The sequence below is a fragment of the Primulina eburnea genome, chromosome 17 (assembly GCF_022965805.1).
Source record: "Primulina eburnea isolate SZY01 chromosome 17, ASM2296580v1, whole genome shotgun sequence".
In the NCBI taxonomy this organism is placed as follows: domain Eukaryota; kingdom Viridiplantae; phylum Streptophyta; class Magnoliopsida; order Lamiales; family Gesneriaceae; genus Primulina; species Primulina eburnea.
Window position 1 is genome coordinate 11,518,703 of NC_133117.1, and position 18,628 is coordinate 11,537,330.

The 18,628-nt window shown below is 39.0% G+C and overlaps 1 protein-coding gene across 1 annotated transcript; it reads right to left on the reverse strand.

Annotated features, from left to right (window-relative positions):
• Positions 1 to 7,996: 7,996 nt before the first annotated feature.
• LOC140817871 (uncharacterized) lies at positions 7,997 to 8,323 on the reverse strand. The gene has a single exon (XM_073177663.1). It carries the CDS (start codon positions 8,321 to 8,323, stop codon positions 7,997 to 7,999), a length of 327 nt encoding a protein of 108 aa, XP_073033764.1.
• Positions 8,324 to 18,628: the final 10,305 nt, after the last annotated feature.

An 18,628-nucleotide genomic window follows, 5' to 3' on the forward strand; every position in this document is an offset into this window, starting at 1 on the left:
AAGCCAACCAATGCCATCCAAACACAGATTGATCTTATTTGGCAAGAGATCAATGAATTCTCAGAGAACAAGCTCAAGGCCTACAATGAATGGCCAAAGCTCAGAACTGAAGTCTTTGCCAAGCAGCTTCAGAAGAAGTCTAAACTGAAGAAATTTATTGATCTGGAGACTGTGGTTATGAAGGTCGTCAAGGCTTCAACAATTGTTCAGGCTCTGGAGCGTAAGAATTATTTCTTCAATCAATTGAGAGAAAAGAAACTACAGCAGATCGTTGCTCAACTGCAAATGAATTATGATCCTACCAGTCTAACCGCTTACAATGACATAGCTGTACACGACCAACTGGACTTGGATCTTATCTCGTTGTAGATGGAAATCATAAACTGGGAAATGGGTCAAGAACTGATCATTCGAGCAGCCTCCCAAGATTTCTCATATGAAGAGCCAGCTGAACAATCAGTTCAAGAGCCATCCAAAGACTCAGTTGCTGAACCTACTCAACAAGAAACTGCCCATTCTACTTCAGTTGCTCAAACTACATCATCTTCAGCACCAACATCTTTAACTGCTGATCCAACGCTTTATTCTGAAGCTGAATTATCACTAGCCAATCTTGATGAGGTCATTAAATCAGTCACTTATGATATTCAACTGGAAACATCAAGATCAGTTGAAGATGTTGTCTTAACTGAAGAACCAGCAGATCAAGCTGTTAGTTTTGAAGAACAAGCCAAGAATGCCATTTTTGAAGAAGATGAAGAGCCAGTTCAGTCAGTTGTTATGACTGAACATGAAGTTTTGGGAAAAACTAAAGAGGCTCAGTTGCACTCAATTTCAACTGAAGAAGTGCCAGCTGAAGAGCCAGTTAATCAACCAACTGAAGAATCAGTTTTGGAATCAACTGAAGAACCTTCCACTACTTTTGTTCTTCCAACTGTCTCTTCTCCTCCCCAGCCTCAATAGGAACTTACAACGGCAAGTATTTCAAAAATAGTGACGCATGAAACAGAACCAACTGGTGGTGCGATGGTTGTTTTTACTCAACTGGAAAGGGAGCAGATTCCAGAAACATTCGGAGCCATGTATCCTAGTATTACGGATACTGATGCCATATTTGAAGAACTTCAAACTGTTTAGTCCAACCTCGTCAGTATGATGAATGCTATTTCTGCAATACAGTCTACTCAGCTTGCACACTCTTTGAAGCTCAACTGAAATAATGAGTTTACCTCGAACAAACTGAATCAAATAAATCAGAGTGTTACTTCTTTTTTCTCTAGATGGAAAAAATCAAGAAAGATAACTGTCGACTGAATTTCCAAACTCAAGCATTAGTCGACATACGCTTTGATTTTCTGGAGAATACAGTCACTAAAAGGATTGATATGTTGCAGAACATTGTAATGAATGTTGTATCAGATATCGCAGCAGATGTTCGAATATTATCAAAGAAAGTTGATGTGCTTGACAAAAAGGGGGAAATTAGAGTGACAGAAGAGTCAAAAGAAGACAAAGGAAAGAAGAAGAAATGAAGATCAACTGACTTCAGTTATTAATTGAAGACTAGGCCGGAAATATTTATTCTTTTATTCTTTGTATGAATCTGTACATAGATTAATTCCTGATTTTCATTCTTTATGCAAATATATACATTAGAAGAATTATTTTATATACAATAAATTTGAAGAATATTTTTTATTTCAGTAGATCAGTTCATACTTTACAAGTTTTGTCAAACACCAAAAAAGAGAAAATTGTTGGAAACTTAATTTCGGTTGTTTGACAAACTAAGTTTTTAATTTATTGGACTAACTGATCAAGTAGCTTGAAGTAACTGAACTACTTAAATCAACTGACAGCTTCCTAACTGAAGATTAATGCACAGATTATCAAAGGCAACTGAAACCAGCCGAACTGAACTTACGGAGTCAACTGACTGCTCAGTTGATATATTCAATTGTGAGCCTACCGGAGATTGCTCATCAGCTGATCATTCAATTGTACACGTCATCAGTTGTTGAAAAGGACATTCAACCGACAACGCTACAAATCAGACTGCAACTCATAGTAGAACGCCACATTTCAGAGCTACAGTGTACGAATGTCAGAGGAATACTGACGTGGCAATCAACGGATATAAAGATTCAAATTATATTTAATGTTACCGTTGAAGAGAAGCCTATAAATAAATGAGAAGAGCAGTTGAGAAAATAATCGATATATTTATTCTTTCAAGCTTGTTGTTACCCTGCTGAATTTATCGCTCTTAATCAAGAATCAAAAAGCTCACACTTATCAGATTTATTTGTAGCATTCGAGGCTACTTTTCAAGCACATAAGCACAAACTGTTTTATTGTTTATTTGATCTTTAACCAGATCAGTTGTGCTAAGTTCAGTCGAAGAACTGTGAGATATTTTTTAAACTAAGAGTTTCAGCTTTGGTAGTGTTAAGTCCAAAATGAATTGGATCTGTACAAGTTTTGTATCGATCAAAGTCTTTTAGTGCATATCCTATCCTTGTGATAGAAGGGGTGACCTAGGAGCAATTCAAATCTCCGAACATCCATAAATATTTTTGTGTTCTTATTTCAGTTATTTATTCTATCTTTCAGTCAGTTTATTTCCGCAATTGTTATTAGTTAAACTGATTGTAATTGATTGACAAGATTCCTAGTTTCAGTTTGCCACAAAACTGACACTTCATTCAAAAAGCCTATAAAATCTTGAGTGTTTATTCAAGCCCCTTTCTAAACACATCTCAACCAGTCAACCGATCATATCACTCTTAGCTCTTCCCTTAGATCCTTCATTGGTTTTCTCGATGGTCATTTCTTGCATAATGAGTTTGTCCAAACCTTTAGCTCCTCCTTTGGCTCTCTTTTTGGTCTTTTTAGGATAAGCATGGTTGAGCTTCTTTGAGCTGAAAGATCGAGTCTTTGAGCTGGGGTTTTACTCTTCCAGGGACGACTCCTCAATGGATGCAGTTACTTGCATCTTTTCTTCATATTGAGCTAATCCCCGGACTTTGGAGCTACTTCCTCGAGTTAAGTTATTTGAAAATTTTAAGTTCATACTCGAGTTTTATAGTTAGAATAAAAGTTTTGAGCTTAGTTTAAGCTAAATTTCAAGTTTGTATTTCTTACGCGATTCGCTTCGGGAATTCCGGGTTCTCAAATCCCTCCCTCCTATTTGAAAGTTTCGTCCTCGAAACATGGATCAGTTTGATCTTTTGAACAGATATGGGTATTGTGTGCGCATCCTCTCTTCTAGTTCCCAGGTTGCTTCCCTTTCAATATGATCTGACTACTATATTTTGACATATGTGATTATCCGGTGCCTCAACACTTGATCTTTAGTGTCCACTATTCGAATAGGGACCTCTTCATATTTGAGTTCTTCATTCAGATATCCTTCAATCATCAGCGGTGCAACTTTGAGTACATGACCTGGGTCCGGGACAAATTTCCTCAGTTGTGATATGTGGAAAAAGTTATGTATTCGGGACATATTAGGTGGCAAATCCAGTCGGTAGGCTAAGGTTCCCACTTTCTCCAGTATCTCGAACGGTCCCACATACCTTCGATTTACCAAGTCTGCACATTTCTTGCCGGTGCGGATGAATTACAACCTCGATATACTAGCCACCTTGTATATGGACAACATAGTGAGACAACACGGAGTTCTGGAGAGTATACTCTCTGACAGAGATCCAAGATTTGTATCAAGATTTTGGAAAATTTTTCAAAAGGCTATGGGAACCAAAGTTCACTCTCAACACGGCCTATCATCCACAAACTGATGACCAAACCGATAGGACAATTCAAAAACTCGAGTACATGTTGAGGGCATGCACGCAGGATTTTCATGCCAAGAACTTAAGTTTTTGTGATCCAAAACTTATGTTAACATTTCCCAAAAGGGCTGCCATGGTAGAGGCATCATAAGGGACGATTCCAGTAGGTTTAAAGCTCACAATAGACAGGGCTAAGGGCTAGACAAGAGCTAGGGAAGTGATGAACGGAAACCTAAGGTTTAAGGGCATGTTAGGGCTTGCGTTTCTACAAGGTCACGGCCTTAGAAGCTATTATGGCATGACCAGGAGACCTAAGGGGGGGTGATAGAATGGTCCTAGGGTGGTCGCTGGAGGCTTGTGTGATCGCTTTGGAGTAGAGGGCCGCACATGGCACGAGTGATCGGGTTTGAGGGTTGGGCTTCTAGGTCCTTTAGGCTCGGTCCAGTAGAGGTCCTAGGGTGGCTGCACGATGCTAGGTTAGAAGGGCTAGGTGATTGCATGAGCTTGGGGCCGCGTATGCCTTAAGGAGTTGCGGCTTTGGAGGATGGGCGTGTTAGGGCTTTTAGGTTTGGTCCAAGGGCTTGCTATGGGCACAGTCATGGTACTAGGATGGGGATAGAGGGTCTTGTCTTGGTGAAGATGGGCTAGGGCCGAAGGTATCAAGGGTAGAAGGATAGATTTTTATGAAAATAGGAGCAAGGGTTCAGTAGAATATCTATGCTGATTCTAAGGTCTTAATGGGCTTGAATATGGTTTAGTTAGGTGTTATTAAGCCTTGCTCGAATTTCGTAAAGTTTGGTTAAGTTTCGAGTCCATACGAGTCAAAATCGGGATGTACATCTAAGTTTAAAAATGAATCGAGAAATTAATAATTTTATGTCTAAGAAATATTTATGGGTGTATTTTAAGGTCATATGTTAAGTTTGGATGGATTTGGGTTGTCGTTTTAAGGTATGAGGATATATTGGGAAATTTAGGGTTTCAGGGGCAAAACGATCATTTTACAACTGAAAATTGTTAGACGTCCTGGCAGTACCCTAAATGATATAATAAATGTTTATTTTAAATATTTATGGTATTTTATGATGAAACGTTAATGCTAAAAGACATGTTGCATGCTTGGTTTAAAAGAAAATTGATTTATGTGTGCATGAATTTTTAAAGTGATGGAAATATGAAAAGTGGGAGGACATGAATTGATTATGACTAATACGATGATACGATGATATGTAAGGCCAAGGCTCGGTTGACTGGTGAAAGTGTCGCTGATGTCCCCGCTGCCCTATACCGTGATAATACGTAGATGGATCCTTTAACCTACAACTAATACGAAAGTCACAATTGAGGATCACATTTCAAAAAAAAGAGAAACGTATACGTTTATGATGAAAGAAAATATGATATGATATGTTGAAAGGAAAACATTAAAGTTTATATTCATGAAAAACTATTTTAAGTAAAAGTATTTCACTTTTGCTTGTGAATGTATATGTATTATTTTCTATCATGATTAAGGTTTGTTGAGTCAATAGCCTCACTAGGTGTGATCGATGCAGGTGAGAATGAGATTGATGTTAACAGAGGTCTTGATGGTTGATCTTGCTGGTCTGAAGATGCACGCAACTGGAGGACCGTCCCTAGTTTTCCGCAAAATTATGTTTAATAATTAAGCTACATTAAAGATTTTATGACTTATGATGCTTTTGAAAGGTTTTGGAGAGGATGTTAGAGTTGAGTTTACTTTTGAAATAATTTTAATTTAGGTTGGTTGACGTTTACGATGTTATACTTTGAATTAATTTTTTTTTTAATTTTCAAATAATAGTTGGTTGGTTTATTTTATATGGAAAAAAAGTATTTTAAAAATATATATGTATGTATAGAATAATTTCGGCCGAATGGCTAAGTGGAGGAAAAAATATTTCTAGTATATTTTAAAGAAATACGAGTAGTGGACGTTTCAGATACGATAATATGTAAGGCCAAGGCTCAGTTGACAGGTGAGGGTGTCGGTGATTTCCCCGTCGCCTGGTATTGTGGTTGAAACGTCTACTACTTAAAATGATACTAGATTTTTTTTTGCAAAGCTCATTTTACTAAAATTATATCTATAAGCATGCATGCATTAACATCAGAAATTTCTAATTTGAAAATCAATTGACATATGAAATTACAACATTTAAAAAAAAAAGGCATTTCATCATTCCTCGACATACGTTTTTTAAAAATAAAACGAATAAGGAATGTGTAAAGTTCTTGCCAACGAAAAACATATAAAAATGATAGCGTATAAAAATATCCAAATCACTCATATCTCAAAAAACATGATGTGCGGAAAACACGGTCCTCTGGTTCGCGTGCGCACAACCAACCCTACCTACTCAGTCTTCGGCACCTCCAGTCTCCTGATCAAAATGCTCACCTGCATCATTCACACCTAGTGAGTCTAAGAACTCAATACACCTTTAATGTTATAGCAAGTACATATACATAACAAACAACAATGAAAAGTACAGTAAGAAAAATATATTTCATGATCGTAAAAGTCGCATGCGTAATAATAACCTGTCGAATCATAAACATTTTCATAACATATCACATCATATCAGCATATACATGTGCGTTTTTATTAATTTGAATTTTGTTCATTAGTTGTGACTTTCGTAACATCGTGTCAGTAGATGGATCCATCTACGTGTAAACGTAGTACCCGGCGGCATGAACATAGAGACAGCATTACCCGTCCACTGAGCCTTGGCTTTACATGTCATCGTGTCATCATATTAGTCACAACCAACTCTCATCCTTCAACACATTTCATCATATTCATCACTTAATAAAACCATGCATATACGTAATTTTTTCTTAAAATCAAGCATGCAACATATTTTTTCATAATTACATAAAAAGTCATATACATGATAAAATAAACATTTAAAACATGACAAATCGTGTTTACGGTGCTGCCAGGACTAAAAACTCGACTCTAGTGCAAAATGACCATTTTACCCCTGGAAACCCTAATTTACCATTTTACCCTTGGACCTCAAAATTTCGACACAAATCCAACAAAACAACTCAAAACATATTAATAAAAATTTATTAGACGTAAAATCGAGCTCTTTTCAAAACTGAAACGATCTATTTTGAGACTTAGACCGGGGTCCTGTTTTTAACCCGAATCAACCCTAAACATAACCAAATTTTTCTCAACTTGAACCTACATGACCAGCCTCTAACCACTATTCTAGACCACTTAAGACCCACGAATCACGCCTAAAGGTTAATGGAAATTTCCAGTGCGTTATACACCTGCTAAACCTAATGCATTAAACATGAAAACTTTCGACCCTAGACCTTAATGGTCCCTAATAAAAAATTAAATGGATTAAAAGGATTTTGGGCATACTAATCACTAAAATAAACCCATCGAGCCCAATAACACTCTTGAAAATAATTCGTTAAGGTATGTTTTTGAAAATATTGTCCGAACCCTCAAAAAGTCCTCCGAATCGTTAAATTTTGCGTACCGGCTAAAAATATGACCCAACGAGTAAAAATATCCAACCAATTCCCATTTCAAAAATCATACTTAATTACACCATATATTGAATAATTAAAAATTATTATTTAATAAAAACATTTTTGCCGAATATCCCAGGTTTTCGTTCTTTGTTCGAGTGCGAAATGCAACTTAAATCCCAAATATATGAATCTTTAAAGTAACCATGAAATAACCACTTATTCATGCATTAAATGCATAAAAAAATCATTAAACACATATTTTAAATAAAAACCCTTGATCTTATGCAGTCGGGTTACGTAGTTCGAATTTCCTAGACCTTACAATTCTCCCCTCTTAAATTGAATTTCGTCCTCGAAATTCAAAACGTACTGAATAACTCCAGGTAGCGACTCCTCATCTCGGTCTTCGTCTCCCAACTAGCCTCCTCCTTGGAATGATTCAACCCCTTGACTTTGACTATGTGAATCACCTTGTTCCGAAGCCTCCTCTCCTGTCTATCGATATCTGAGTGGGTCTCTCCTCAAAAGATAGGTTCGATGTCAGTTGAAGTGGCTCATAGTTTAGCACACACGAAGGATTTGACATGTACTTCCGCAACATGGAGACATGGAACACATAATGAACTCCGGCCAGATTCAGTGGTAATGTAACTCTATAAGCTAGTGCCCCAAAATTCTCAGATCTCAAACGACCCTATGTATCTAAGACTGAGCTTTCCTTTCTTCATTTGTGTGACCTTCACGAACACATGATCCCCCACGGCAAACTCAAGATCTCTGCGCCGTTGATCTGCGTAACTCTTCTGCTGGCTCTGATCGGTCTTTATTCTTTCTCGGATCTTGACAACGAACCTTGCAGTCTGACTGAAAATATCTGGCCCCAACTCTGTCATCTCTCCTACTTTGTCCAAATACACCGGAGACCTACACTTCCTTCCATATAATGCCTCATATGGAGTCATACCGATCGATGCATGATAACGGTTGTTGTACGTGAACTCCATAAGGGGTAACTTCGGCTACCAGCTGCCCTGGAAGTCCATCATGCAAGCTATGAGTAAGTCTTCTAAAATCTAAATCACCCTCTCTGATTTTCTGTCAGTCAGAGGATGGTAGACAGTACTGAATAGCATCTTAGTACCCCATTCCTGATGCAGACTCTTCCAGAATGTAGACGCGAAACTCGGATCCCTGTCTAACACGATGGACACTGGAATCCCATGCAGTCTGACTATCTCTCTGATATATAGCTCTGCGTACTGAGTCATGGTGAAAGTCTTCCTTATTGGTAAATGGTGTGCTGATTCAGTGTGTCGATCGAATATCATTCAAATTCGTCGTCGGTAGTTCCGTCACGAAGTCCATGGTAATGTTTTCTCACTTCTACTCAGGAATAGGGAGTGGTCTTAGCTTCCCTGCAAGTCTCTGATGCTCTGTCTTGACCTGCTGACACGTCAAACAATGAGACAAAACGCATAATATCTCTCTTCATGCTCGGCGACCAATACAGAGTGTGTAGATCCTTATACATCATCGTACTCCTTGGATGAATGGTGTAGAACCCATAAATTGGACTGCGTATAAACCATGCATAATTTCTAGTATTTAAATTAAAATGATTTTTATTGCCTGAGTATTTAAATTCTTTTTTTTAAATTTATTTATTTTATGCAGTAGTTTAATTGTTATCATTTCAGTTAAATAAGTGAGGCCGGACTGTAGATGGAGTATTGAGATAAGTTAATAAAGACTTATTTAAGAAGTGATAATTTAGCATGTTAGTAAATATATTTTAAAAAGTTGGCATGCATGCAAGTTATTAAACTTCTTTGGATTTTATGTAATTGTTTTTAAAGCATTAAATGCATGTTTATTTCATTAGTTTATGTTTAATTATTTTTATGCATTTTAGGCATAATTCATGCATGATAGGATTTGTTTCATGAAATTTTAAAAGTTCGTGCATTAAAATTTTTAAGTTGCATTCGATCGAGGATCGGAGACCGGAGAATTTTCAGGAAAATTATTTTATTATATGATCTATTTTATAAATTTATTTAAAGTTTTTTAAGTGTATTTTTCGGAAATGAGATTTTATTGGGTATTTTACACGCAGAATTTTATTTCTTAACGGTACGCGAATTTTTATCAAATCGAGAGACTTTTTAAGGTTTCAGCTAATATTGTCCAAATCTTTTCAACACGAAATATTTTCCGAGAGTGTGTTTGGATTTAATATGCCTAATTTTAAAATTGTTGGGCTTAAAAACCCTTTTAAACTTTTAAAATGTAAATTATGAACCATAAGCTAATATTACCTATATAATTAAGCTACTAAGTGTTGTTTAACCTAAACCTAAGAGTGTTCAGCCGACACCCTCCTACCCAGCAGCATTCATCCCTCGAGTTCAGAGCTTTTCTTTGAGGAAAATCTTCGGTGGTCTCTTGTTCTTGCCAAGGAAGCTTTCATCTTCACGTTTTTTTTATCATCAACATCATAAGGCACGCTTGTATCTCTTACTTTCTCATCATTCACGTCCTATATACATCGAAAATTCATGTTTATGCATGTTCATCACTCGATCTATTCCGTAACTACGTTTTCGGTTAAGTTTTCATTAACTTGTCTATTAGCATGCATGATACTCACGTTTTTTTTTTCTTCTGAATTTGGTGCAAGGGGCTGTGATTCTTTAGTGTCTAGAGGCCGTTGGTGGTGTCAAGTTGCTGTCATGAGGTTCTATTAGAAAAGAAATCAAACAGAGTTTGGAACTAAAACTCTATTGAATATGCGTAACTGCCGCAAAAATTACAGAGAGGAAAGAATTGAGATCTTCAATCTAAAAATAGAAATCAGCTCAATACAATGTATTTATACTAAACAATAAGGAATAAGCGTAAGGAATAAGCGTGTTTCTTTCTTTAACGTTTAATATTCCCCCTCAAGATGGAGAATGAATGTTTTCAATTCCCATCTTGACTAACAATGCTCTAAATCTGGCTGGAAGAAGCGCTTTAGTAAACAAATCTCCAAGTTGCAGCTGCGATGCAACGTGCAAAACCTTGATGATGCCCGATTGAATTCTCTCGCGCACAACATGGCAGTCAATCTCAATATGCTTTGTGCGCTCATGGAAAACAGGGTTGGATGCTATATGAATAGCGGCTTGATTGTCACAAAACAATGTTACGGGTGTGTCCACAATGGTACATAGATCCTTTAACAATGAAATCATCCACACAGCCTCACAAGTGGCATTCGCCATGGATCTATACTCGGCTTCAGCAGATGACTTTGATACGGTTGGTTGTTTCTTTGATTTCCATGAAACCAAGGAGCTGCCAAGCATTACACAGAAACCGGAAATTGATCGACGCGAATCTGGACAAGCAGCCCAATCAGAATCCGAAAATACATGCAATTTAACTTCGGACTTGGAGCTGTAAAACAGGCCTTGTCCTGCTGTTCCCTTGACATATCTCAAAACAGAATATACGGATTGTAGATGAGCGGATCTTGGGGCAGAAACAAATTGGCTTAACTTGTTTACCGAATAAGCCAAATCTGGTCGCGTGATGGTGATATAAAGTAGCTTTCCCACGAGTTTTCGATACTCGGATGGGTCTATTAACAACTCACCATCATCTTGACTGAGTTTTAAATTTGCATCCATGGGAGTGGTTCGTGGTTTACTCCCAATGAGACCAGCTTCAGTGAGCAATTGAAGAGCATAATGGCGTTGACATATATAGATACCTCGTGAAGATCTGGCTACCTCAATGCCCAAGAAGTACTTCAAATCACCCAAGTCTTTGAGTTTGAATTGCATATTCAGAAATGTTTTCAAACTCTCTGCCTCAGCTTTGTCATTTGTGGCAATTACTATATCATCCACATAAACTAACAATGCCAAAAATACATCACCATGTGTGCGAACAAACAAAGAATTGTCCGAATGGGATTGAACGAAACCAATCTTAAGTAGAGTTGAAGAGAATTTGGCAAACCATTGGCGAGAGGCTTGCTTGAGTCCGTATAAAGACTTTTGCAACTTACAAACAGCATTGAGTGGCAAAGATTCCCCCTTTCGTTCATACCCAGGAGGGAGTGCCATATAAACCTCTTCGAACAAATCACCGTGTAAAAAGGCATTGTTCACATCAAGTTGCATCAAGGACCATCCTCGAACAGCAGCCAATGCTAGCAAAGTTCGAACCGTGACTAACTTTGCAACCGGTGAAAATGTTTCAAAATAATCCACACCCTCTTGTTGAGTATACCCTTTGGCGACTAACCGTGCTTTGTATCGTTCAAGGGTACCGTCCGCACGAAACTTGGCTTTATAAACCCATTTACACCCCACTGCACGTTTCCCGGATGGCAAAGAAACAATGGACCAAGTGTCATTGCTCTCCAAAGCACTCAACTCATCAGTCATGGCCTGGCGCCATTCTGGATGTTGGACAGCTTGAGAGAAGGTGTGAGGCTCATGAATAGATGAAATGTTGTTAACCAATATGCGATAAGGAGGGGATAGCCTGTGAGTGCTAATGACAGAAGATAAAGGATGGACAGTAGAGGATTTAGTTATATTGGACGAGGTAGTAGTAAAGCAATGATAGTCACGTAAGTGACTAGGCTTGGTAGACACTCTTTTTGAGCTAGGTTGAGGGAGTTGGTTGGAAGAATATGAGGATGGCAAGGACAGCTCACTATGGGCAGGAAGAACAGTTTCAGAAAAGAAATGTAAAGATGAATCAGAAGGGACAGATTGGTCTGCAAAAGGGAAAACTTGTTCATGGAAAATCACATCCCGGGATATATATGTCTCATTAGTGTCAATATTGAGGAGTTTGTAGGCCTTGTAGCCCGTGGGATATCCAAGAAATACAGACTTGATGGCACGAGGAGAGAATTTAGAACGTTGGCTCAAAAGAGTAGAACCATAACAAAGACACCCAAAGGATTTTAGATGGAGATAAGAAGGGAGTTTCTTGAATAATAATTCAAATGGACTCTTGTTGGAAATGCGAGGGGAAGGAGTTCGGTTGATAAGATACACTGCAGTTAGCACACAATCACTCCAATAAGCCAAAGGAATATGTGACTGAAACAACAAAGCTCGGGCTACGTTTAAGATGTGTTGATGTTTTCGTTCCACGACCGAGTTTTGTTGTGGTCGTTCAACACAAGAGTGATAAGACACAATCCCCTCAGACTTGAATAGGGTGGAAAAGTTTAATTCTGGTGCATTTTCGGATCGAACAGATTTGACTTTGGAACCAAATTGAGTATGCACTAGTCTACAAAATTCGGGAAAAATTCCTAAAACATCCGATTTTGCTTTCATCAAATAAACCCAAGTGTAACGTGTGTGATCATCAACAATGGTAAGGAAATATTTGTATCCTTCAACACTCAAAGGATGAAAAGGACCCCAAACATCAATGTGAATCAGTTCAAAGGGGGCATCACGAGTTGTATGATTAGAAATAAAAGGCAATCTCTTTTGCTTAGCTAGGTGACAAATAGAACAATCAAGCATATCATTGTGATTTATTGAATTGGTTTGAAGTAGAGGTGCCAGTACAGATAACCTGGGTAAAGAAGGGTGCCCCATTCTATAGTGCCACAGTGTGTTTTGAGAAAAGGAAACATTACATATTGTAGGAATTATACTGAAAGTTTTCAGAACATAAAGGTTTCCCAAACGGCTACCCATCCCAATCCTCTTGTTCTTGATGGAGTCCTGTATGATACAAGAATCAGAAGAAAACAACACAGAACAATTTAGACACTTGGTAAGGGAGCTGATGGAAATAAGATTGAAATGAAATTGAGGGACAAAAAGGACATTCTCTAGCACTAAGTCAGGGGATAAGGAAATAGATCCAATACATGTTGCAGCCACTGTAGAATTATTTGGTAATGTGACAATAGAACTCGTGGCTTTGTAGGATTGAAAAGATGCAAGGGAACAACAAATGTGATGTGTTGCCCCTGTGTCCAAGACCCAATGATTATTTAGGATGGATGAAACATGAAAAGATGAGGAAATACCACTGATACAGGATGCAGATGGCTCAAGCTGTTTGCAATCCGTTGTGGTGCCATATCCAAGCTGGAGTTGAGTATTCAGGAAAGCAAGAAGTTGCTTGCATTGATCAACACTTAGTGGGTCAGGAGTGCTGGAGTTTGAAATTGGTTGAGACTCAGCAGCACTGAGATGATTCGCTCGAACCTTAGATACAGGTGGCTTCGGTTTATATTTTGGATGACTAGGTGGATATCCATGTAGTTGGTAACACTTGTCAATCGTATGACCTGTATAATGACAATAAGAGCAGGTCAAATGATCGAATTTTCCACCTTTGTCCCCTTTGCTATATGAAACTCCTTTTACAGCAGCAGCACACGGATTCGGGGAAAGGAGTGGTGCACGATCCATTGAGGAACCTGAAATATCAGAATGTATGGACCTTTGGCGTTCCTCCTGAACCACTAATGAAAAAATCTTTGAAATAGTAGGAATCGGATCCATCATCAAGACTTGAGCACGGATTTGAGTATATGACTCATTCAATCCCATCAAAAATTGCATAACGCAGTCTTGATTTTGATATGTCACCCAATCCTTCATAGAACCACAACTACACACCGAGACTGGTTGAAAATCCTTCAATTCATCCCACAATGTCCTCGAACGAGTATAATAAGTGCTAACATCCATCGAACCTTGCTGTAAACCGGTTAGAAGCTTTTTGATTTGAAAAATGCGAGGTGCATTACTTTGATGAAACCTTTCACGGAGATCGATCCAAATCTCATATGCAGTAGGGATGTACATGAGGCTATCCGCAATTTCCCGACTAACCGCATTGAGTAGCCATGAAATTACCATGCTATTACACCGAATCCACGATCCGTACAGCAGATCTTCAATAGGAGGACGCATGAATGTACCATCCACAAAAACAAGCTTGTTTTTAGCGGTGAGTGCCATAGACATCGCACGACTCCAGGTGTTGTAATTGTTACCTGTGAGAGAGTGAGATACAAGCACGAGACCAGGATGATCGCCATTGTGGAGAAAATATGGGCTGCTCGAATCATCGAGAACCATACGCCCATTCTGAGAATTCGAAGCTTGAGCATGCGATGCAGTAGGTTTCACCATGGCGGAATTTCACTGCTCTGATACCATATTAGAAAAGAAATCAAACAGAGTTTGGAACTAAAATTCTATTGAATATGCGTAACTGCCGCAAAAATTACAGAGAGGAAAGAATTGAGATCTTCAATCTAAAAATAGAAATCAGCTCAATACAATGTATTTATACTAAACAATAAGGAATAAGCGTAAGGAATAAGCGTGTTTCTTTCTTTAACGTTTAATAGGTTCAGTAAATGTGCTGGACGTACACGAGTGAAGAACCGAGAGTTTGGGGCTTGGGTGGTTCGAGTTCTGTCGGGCAAGGGCTGCGGCTGTGCTTGGGCTCGAACCCAGCCATGTCTCAGCCTTTGTCATGTCTGGTGCGATACTAGGAGTGGACCGTAGGCACTTAGACGGTGGAGAAGCTCGGTCCTTGGAGTTATAGCGTGATCGGGAGGGGGTGTAATGGTTTCGATCGGTTCCTACATTTAATCTGTACAGCAGCCTTTTTGTTTGTTTTTAGCTTGGTTTAGAAGGGTCATTAGGGTCTTAATGGTGAGTCTTAAAGGCTGGACAAGTGTTGGTTTAAGGGGGACCGAATGTGTAAAGGAAGGAGCCATGGGTAGTATTTTGATTGTACCAAAGGGGTGGTGGCCGAGAACATTATTTTTGGACGGTACGTAGTGGCCGAATGAATTGGGTTTAAGGACATAATTTAAGTAGTAAACATTTTATATTGAGTTTTTTTAAGTTATGGTTCAAGTTGGGAAAATTATGGTTAAGTTCCGATTTTTACTTAAACATTTTATATTGAGTATTTTTAAGTTATGGTTCAAGTTGGGAAAATTATGGTTAAGTTCCGATTTTGGCACGGGTTTACGTCTAGGAACAATTTAAAAAAAATGTTTTGGGACATTTTAAGAAGTTTGGTAAGCTTCGGGTCAATTTTAGAGGTCCAGGGTTGAAACGATAATTTTTGGGTTTCCTGAGGCAAAATAGTCATTTTGCACCCGGTGTGAGATTTTGGTCCTGCAGCGCCCTGAGCACAAATCATGATATTTTTAAATGTTCATGCATCACGTTTACGATTTGTACGCTATTAAAATAATTATGGTGCATGCTTGGTTTAAAGGAATTAAGAGAGAAAAAGTGACAAAGTGAAGAGCACTCCGTCTCCGCCGTGCCGCGTCGTTATTTCGTTTGTTTTCTGTCAAAACAAATCAAGGCATGTTTATATCTTCTTTCACTCTTCAATCAAGCCATATATGTATTTTTAAATATCGCAAGTACATGATTTTAATGCAAGAAGATCGAAATTGTTCATATTTAATTATGTTGGTTAATTATATTACGTGCATAGAAAATATTCATTTTTGAGATTTATGCGATATTGCTTGTGGCCATCTCACTATCATGGGAGCATTATTTCACCCGGTCGCAAGTTACCGGTCAGTTCAGTTATGTACCACCTAGTATACTGTGGAATTAGTCTGATCAGACGTTCATTACTTCACCCGGTCGCCATTTACCGGTCATGGTAGCATTGTATTATCCGGTCGCCAGTTACCGGTCATTTGTATTATCCGGTCGCCAGTTACCGATCAGTTCAATTCAGTGCAGGGGCCACTTGCGTAGACCATAATCTCAACAGAAAATTTATGACATGCTATTTTATTACAGGGCTCCAAGGAGCAAACATTTTCACTATGATTTTCATTTCAGTTATGCACGTATTATAATTGATCATGACAAGTTATTTTCACTTTATGTCTCATGACATGATATTTTTACTCCCATACAAATTTTACTATATTATTTACTCGTTATTTACGATATATGCATGCTGAGTCTTTAGGCTCACTAGACTTGATTGTTGTATGTACTGATGATGTCGGGGCCTAGGGCGGGGACCAGTGAGCTAGCTTGGGTCGGCAATAGTTGCACCCGAGGACCTCATTTACAGCACTTGCCATTATTTTATGCTCAAACATTTTATCAGTTGTTGGATACTTTAACTTGTTAGTTTCGCGAGTAATAATTTCTTCCGCTGCTATTTTGAACATTTAAACTTGATTTATCAGTTGATTTTGTGAATGAGTCCAATTTTGATTATTTTAAAGAGAAAATTTTTAATTTTTCCGCAAATTTTCACCCATGAATTTTCGGGCAATTATAAATGGAGTACGGGTAGTTGTGGGCCTCACGCATGTTGTCTGATCTCAGGGAATTGATGCTAAGAACCCAGTGTCGGTCACGATATCTGACTATTTCGTCCTCAATTTTATACAACCTCAGGCCCTTAGACTCATCCCTCTGTATCCACTTCAGTAACTGCTCGTATGAAGCATGCCCCGCTTGAATCCTGTCTCTCAGTGTCGGCTGTACCGTCAAAGTAGAAAGACTAGGGGCATCGCCCCTGGCATAGACTGCAAGCTCAAACCTCTGAATCTCTGCATGCAATGGTCTCTTGATTGACAACTCAGTGGTCACTGCCATCTTTCTGCTCAGAGCATCTGCAACTACATTAGCCTTACCCGGATGGTAGCTAATGTCTCAATCATAATCCTTCACTAGCTCTCGTCACCTCCGTTGCCTCATGTTCAAATCTTTCTATGTGAAGAACTACTTCAGGCTCTTGTGATCAGTGAAATCCTGCACTTCTACCCATACAAATAATGTCTCCAAATCTTCAGAGCAAAAACCACTACTGCTAGCTCGAGGTCATGAGTCGAATAATTCTTCTAATGGACCTTCAGCTGTCTGGACGCGTAGGCTATGACTCTATCATGCTGCATCAGAACTACGCCATAACCGAGTTTTGAAGCATCTTTATAAGCCACAAACTTTCCTTGCACTGATGGCATAGCTAGAACGGGTGTTGTGGTCAATGCCTACTTCAGCATGTCAAACTCTCCTGGTACTCTGATCCCCAAATAAATTTTACATTTTTTTCGTCAAGGCGGTCATAGGCACCGCAATAAAATAGAAGCCGTATATGAGCTTCCGGTAGTATCCAGCCAATCCCATGAAAATGCGGATCTCTGTCACACTCGTAGGCAGTAGCCAATCTCGGACTACCTCAACCTTGCTGGGATCGACCTCTACTCCATCTCGAGATACAATGTGGCCCAATAACGGCAATCTGTCTAACCAGAACTCGCACTTACTGAACTTGGAATACATTCATCTATCCTATAAAGTCTACAGTACAATCCTCAGATGCTGACTGTGCTCCTCTTTGCTCTTCAAATAGATCAGGATGTCGTCTATGAAAACTATGATGAAGTTGTCCAAATATGGTTGAAACATACGATTCATGAGATCCATGAAGATCGATGGCGCGTTCGTCAAACCGAAGGGTATCACAATAAACTCATAGTGCCCACAACGCGCCCTGAAATCCGTTTTATGCATGTCAGACTCTCTCACCTTCAGCTAGTGGTATCCTGATCAGAGATCTATATTCGAAAATACCGATGCTCCCTAAAGCTGATCAAATAGATCCTTGATCATGGGCAGTGAATACTTGTTCTTGACCGTGACACGATTCTTCTCCCTGTTGTCAATGCAAAGCCGCAAGCTGCCATCATACTTCTTAAAAACAGTACCGGTGCTCCCCATGGACAAAAGCTAGAGCGGATGAAACCCTTATGTAGCAAGTCCTGAATTTGATCCTTCATCTCTACAGGTGCTAGACGATAGGGTGCCTTAGAAATCGGCAGTGTACATGGAATGAGCTCGATAGAAAAGTCCGGTGGAGTGCCTGAAACGTCGTCCGGGAAAATACTGGGGAAATCCCTGACCACTTCGACCTCCTCTAGCCTATGACTGACTGGCTTGGCCACTGTCACGATACTGGCCAAAAATTCCTGGCAGCCTCTCCTCATGAGCTTCCTCGCACTGATGCAAGAAATGATGTGCGGCATCTGCTGATGTGTAGCTGTCTCAAATTTAAATGGCTTACCACTGGGCAGTCGGACAGATAATGACCTCCGTTGAAAATGTATAGTAGCTCCATTCATCGAAAGCAAGTACATAGTGAGGTTAATATCAAACTCCGGAGCGGTAGTATGATCAGGTCTGCTTGCACCGCATTTTTCTGTAACCGAAGCTCCAATCTCCTCACTATCTGAGACGTAAACATCTGATCTCCGG

What these genes read in the sequence shown, in the direction of transcription:
- LOC140817871 (XM_073177663.1), bottom strand. Translation starts at nt 8,323, where the DNA reads ATGGAGTTCACGTACAACAACCGTTATCATGCATCGATCGGTATGACT.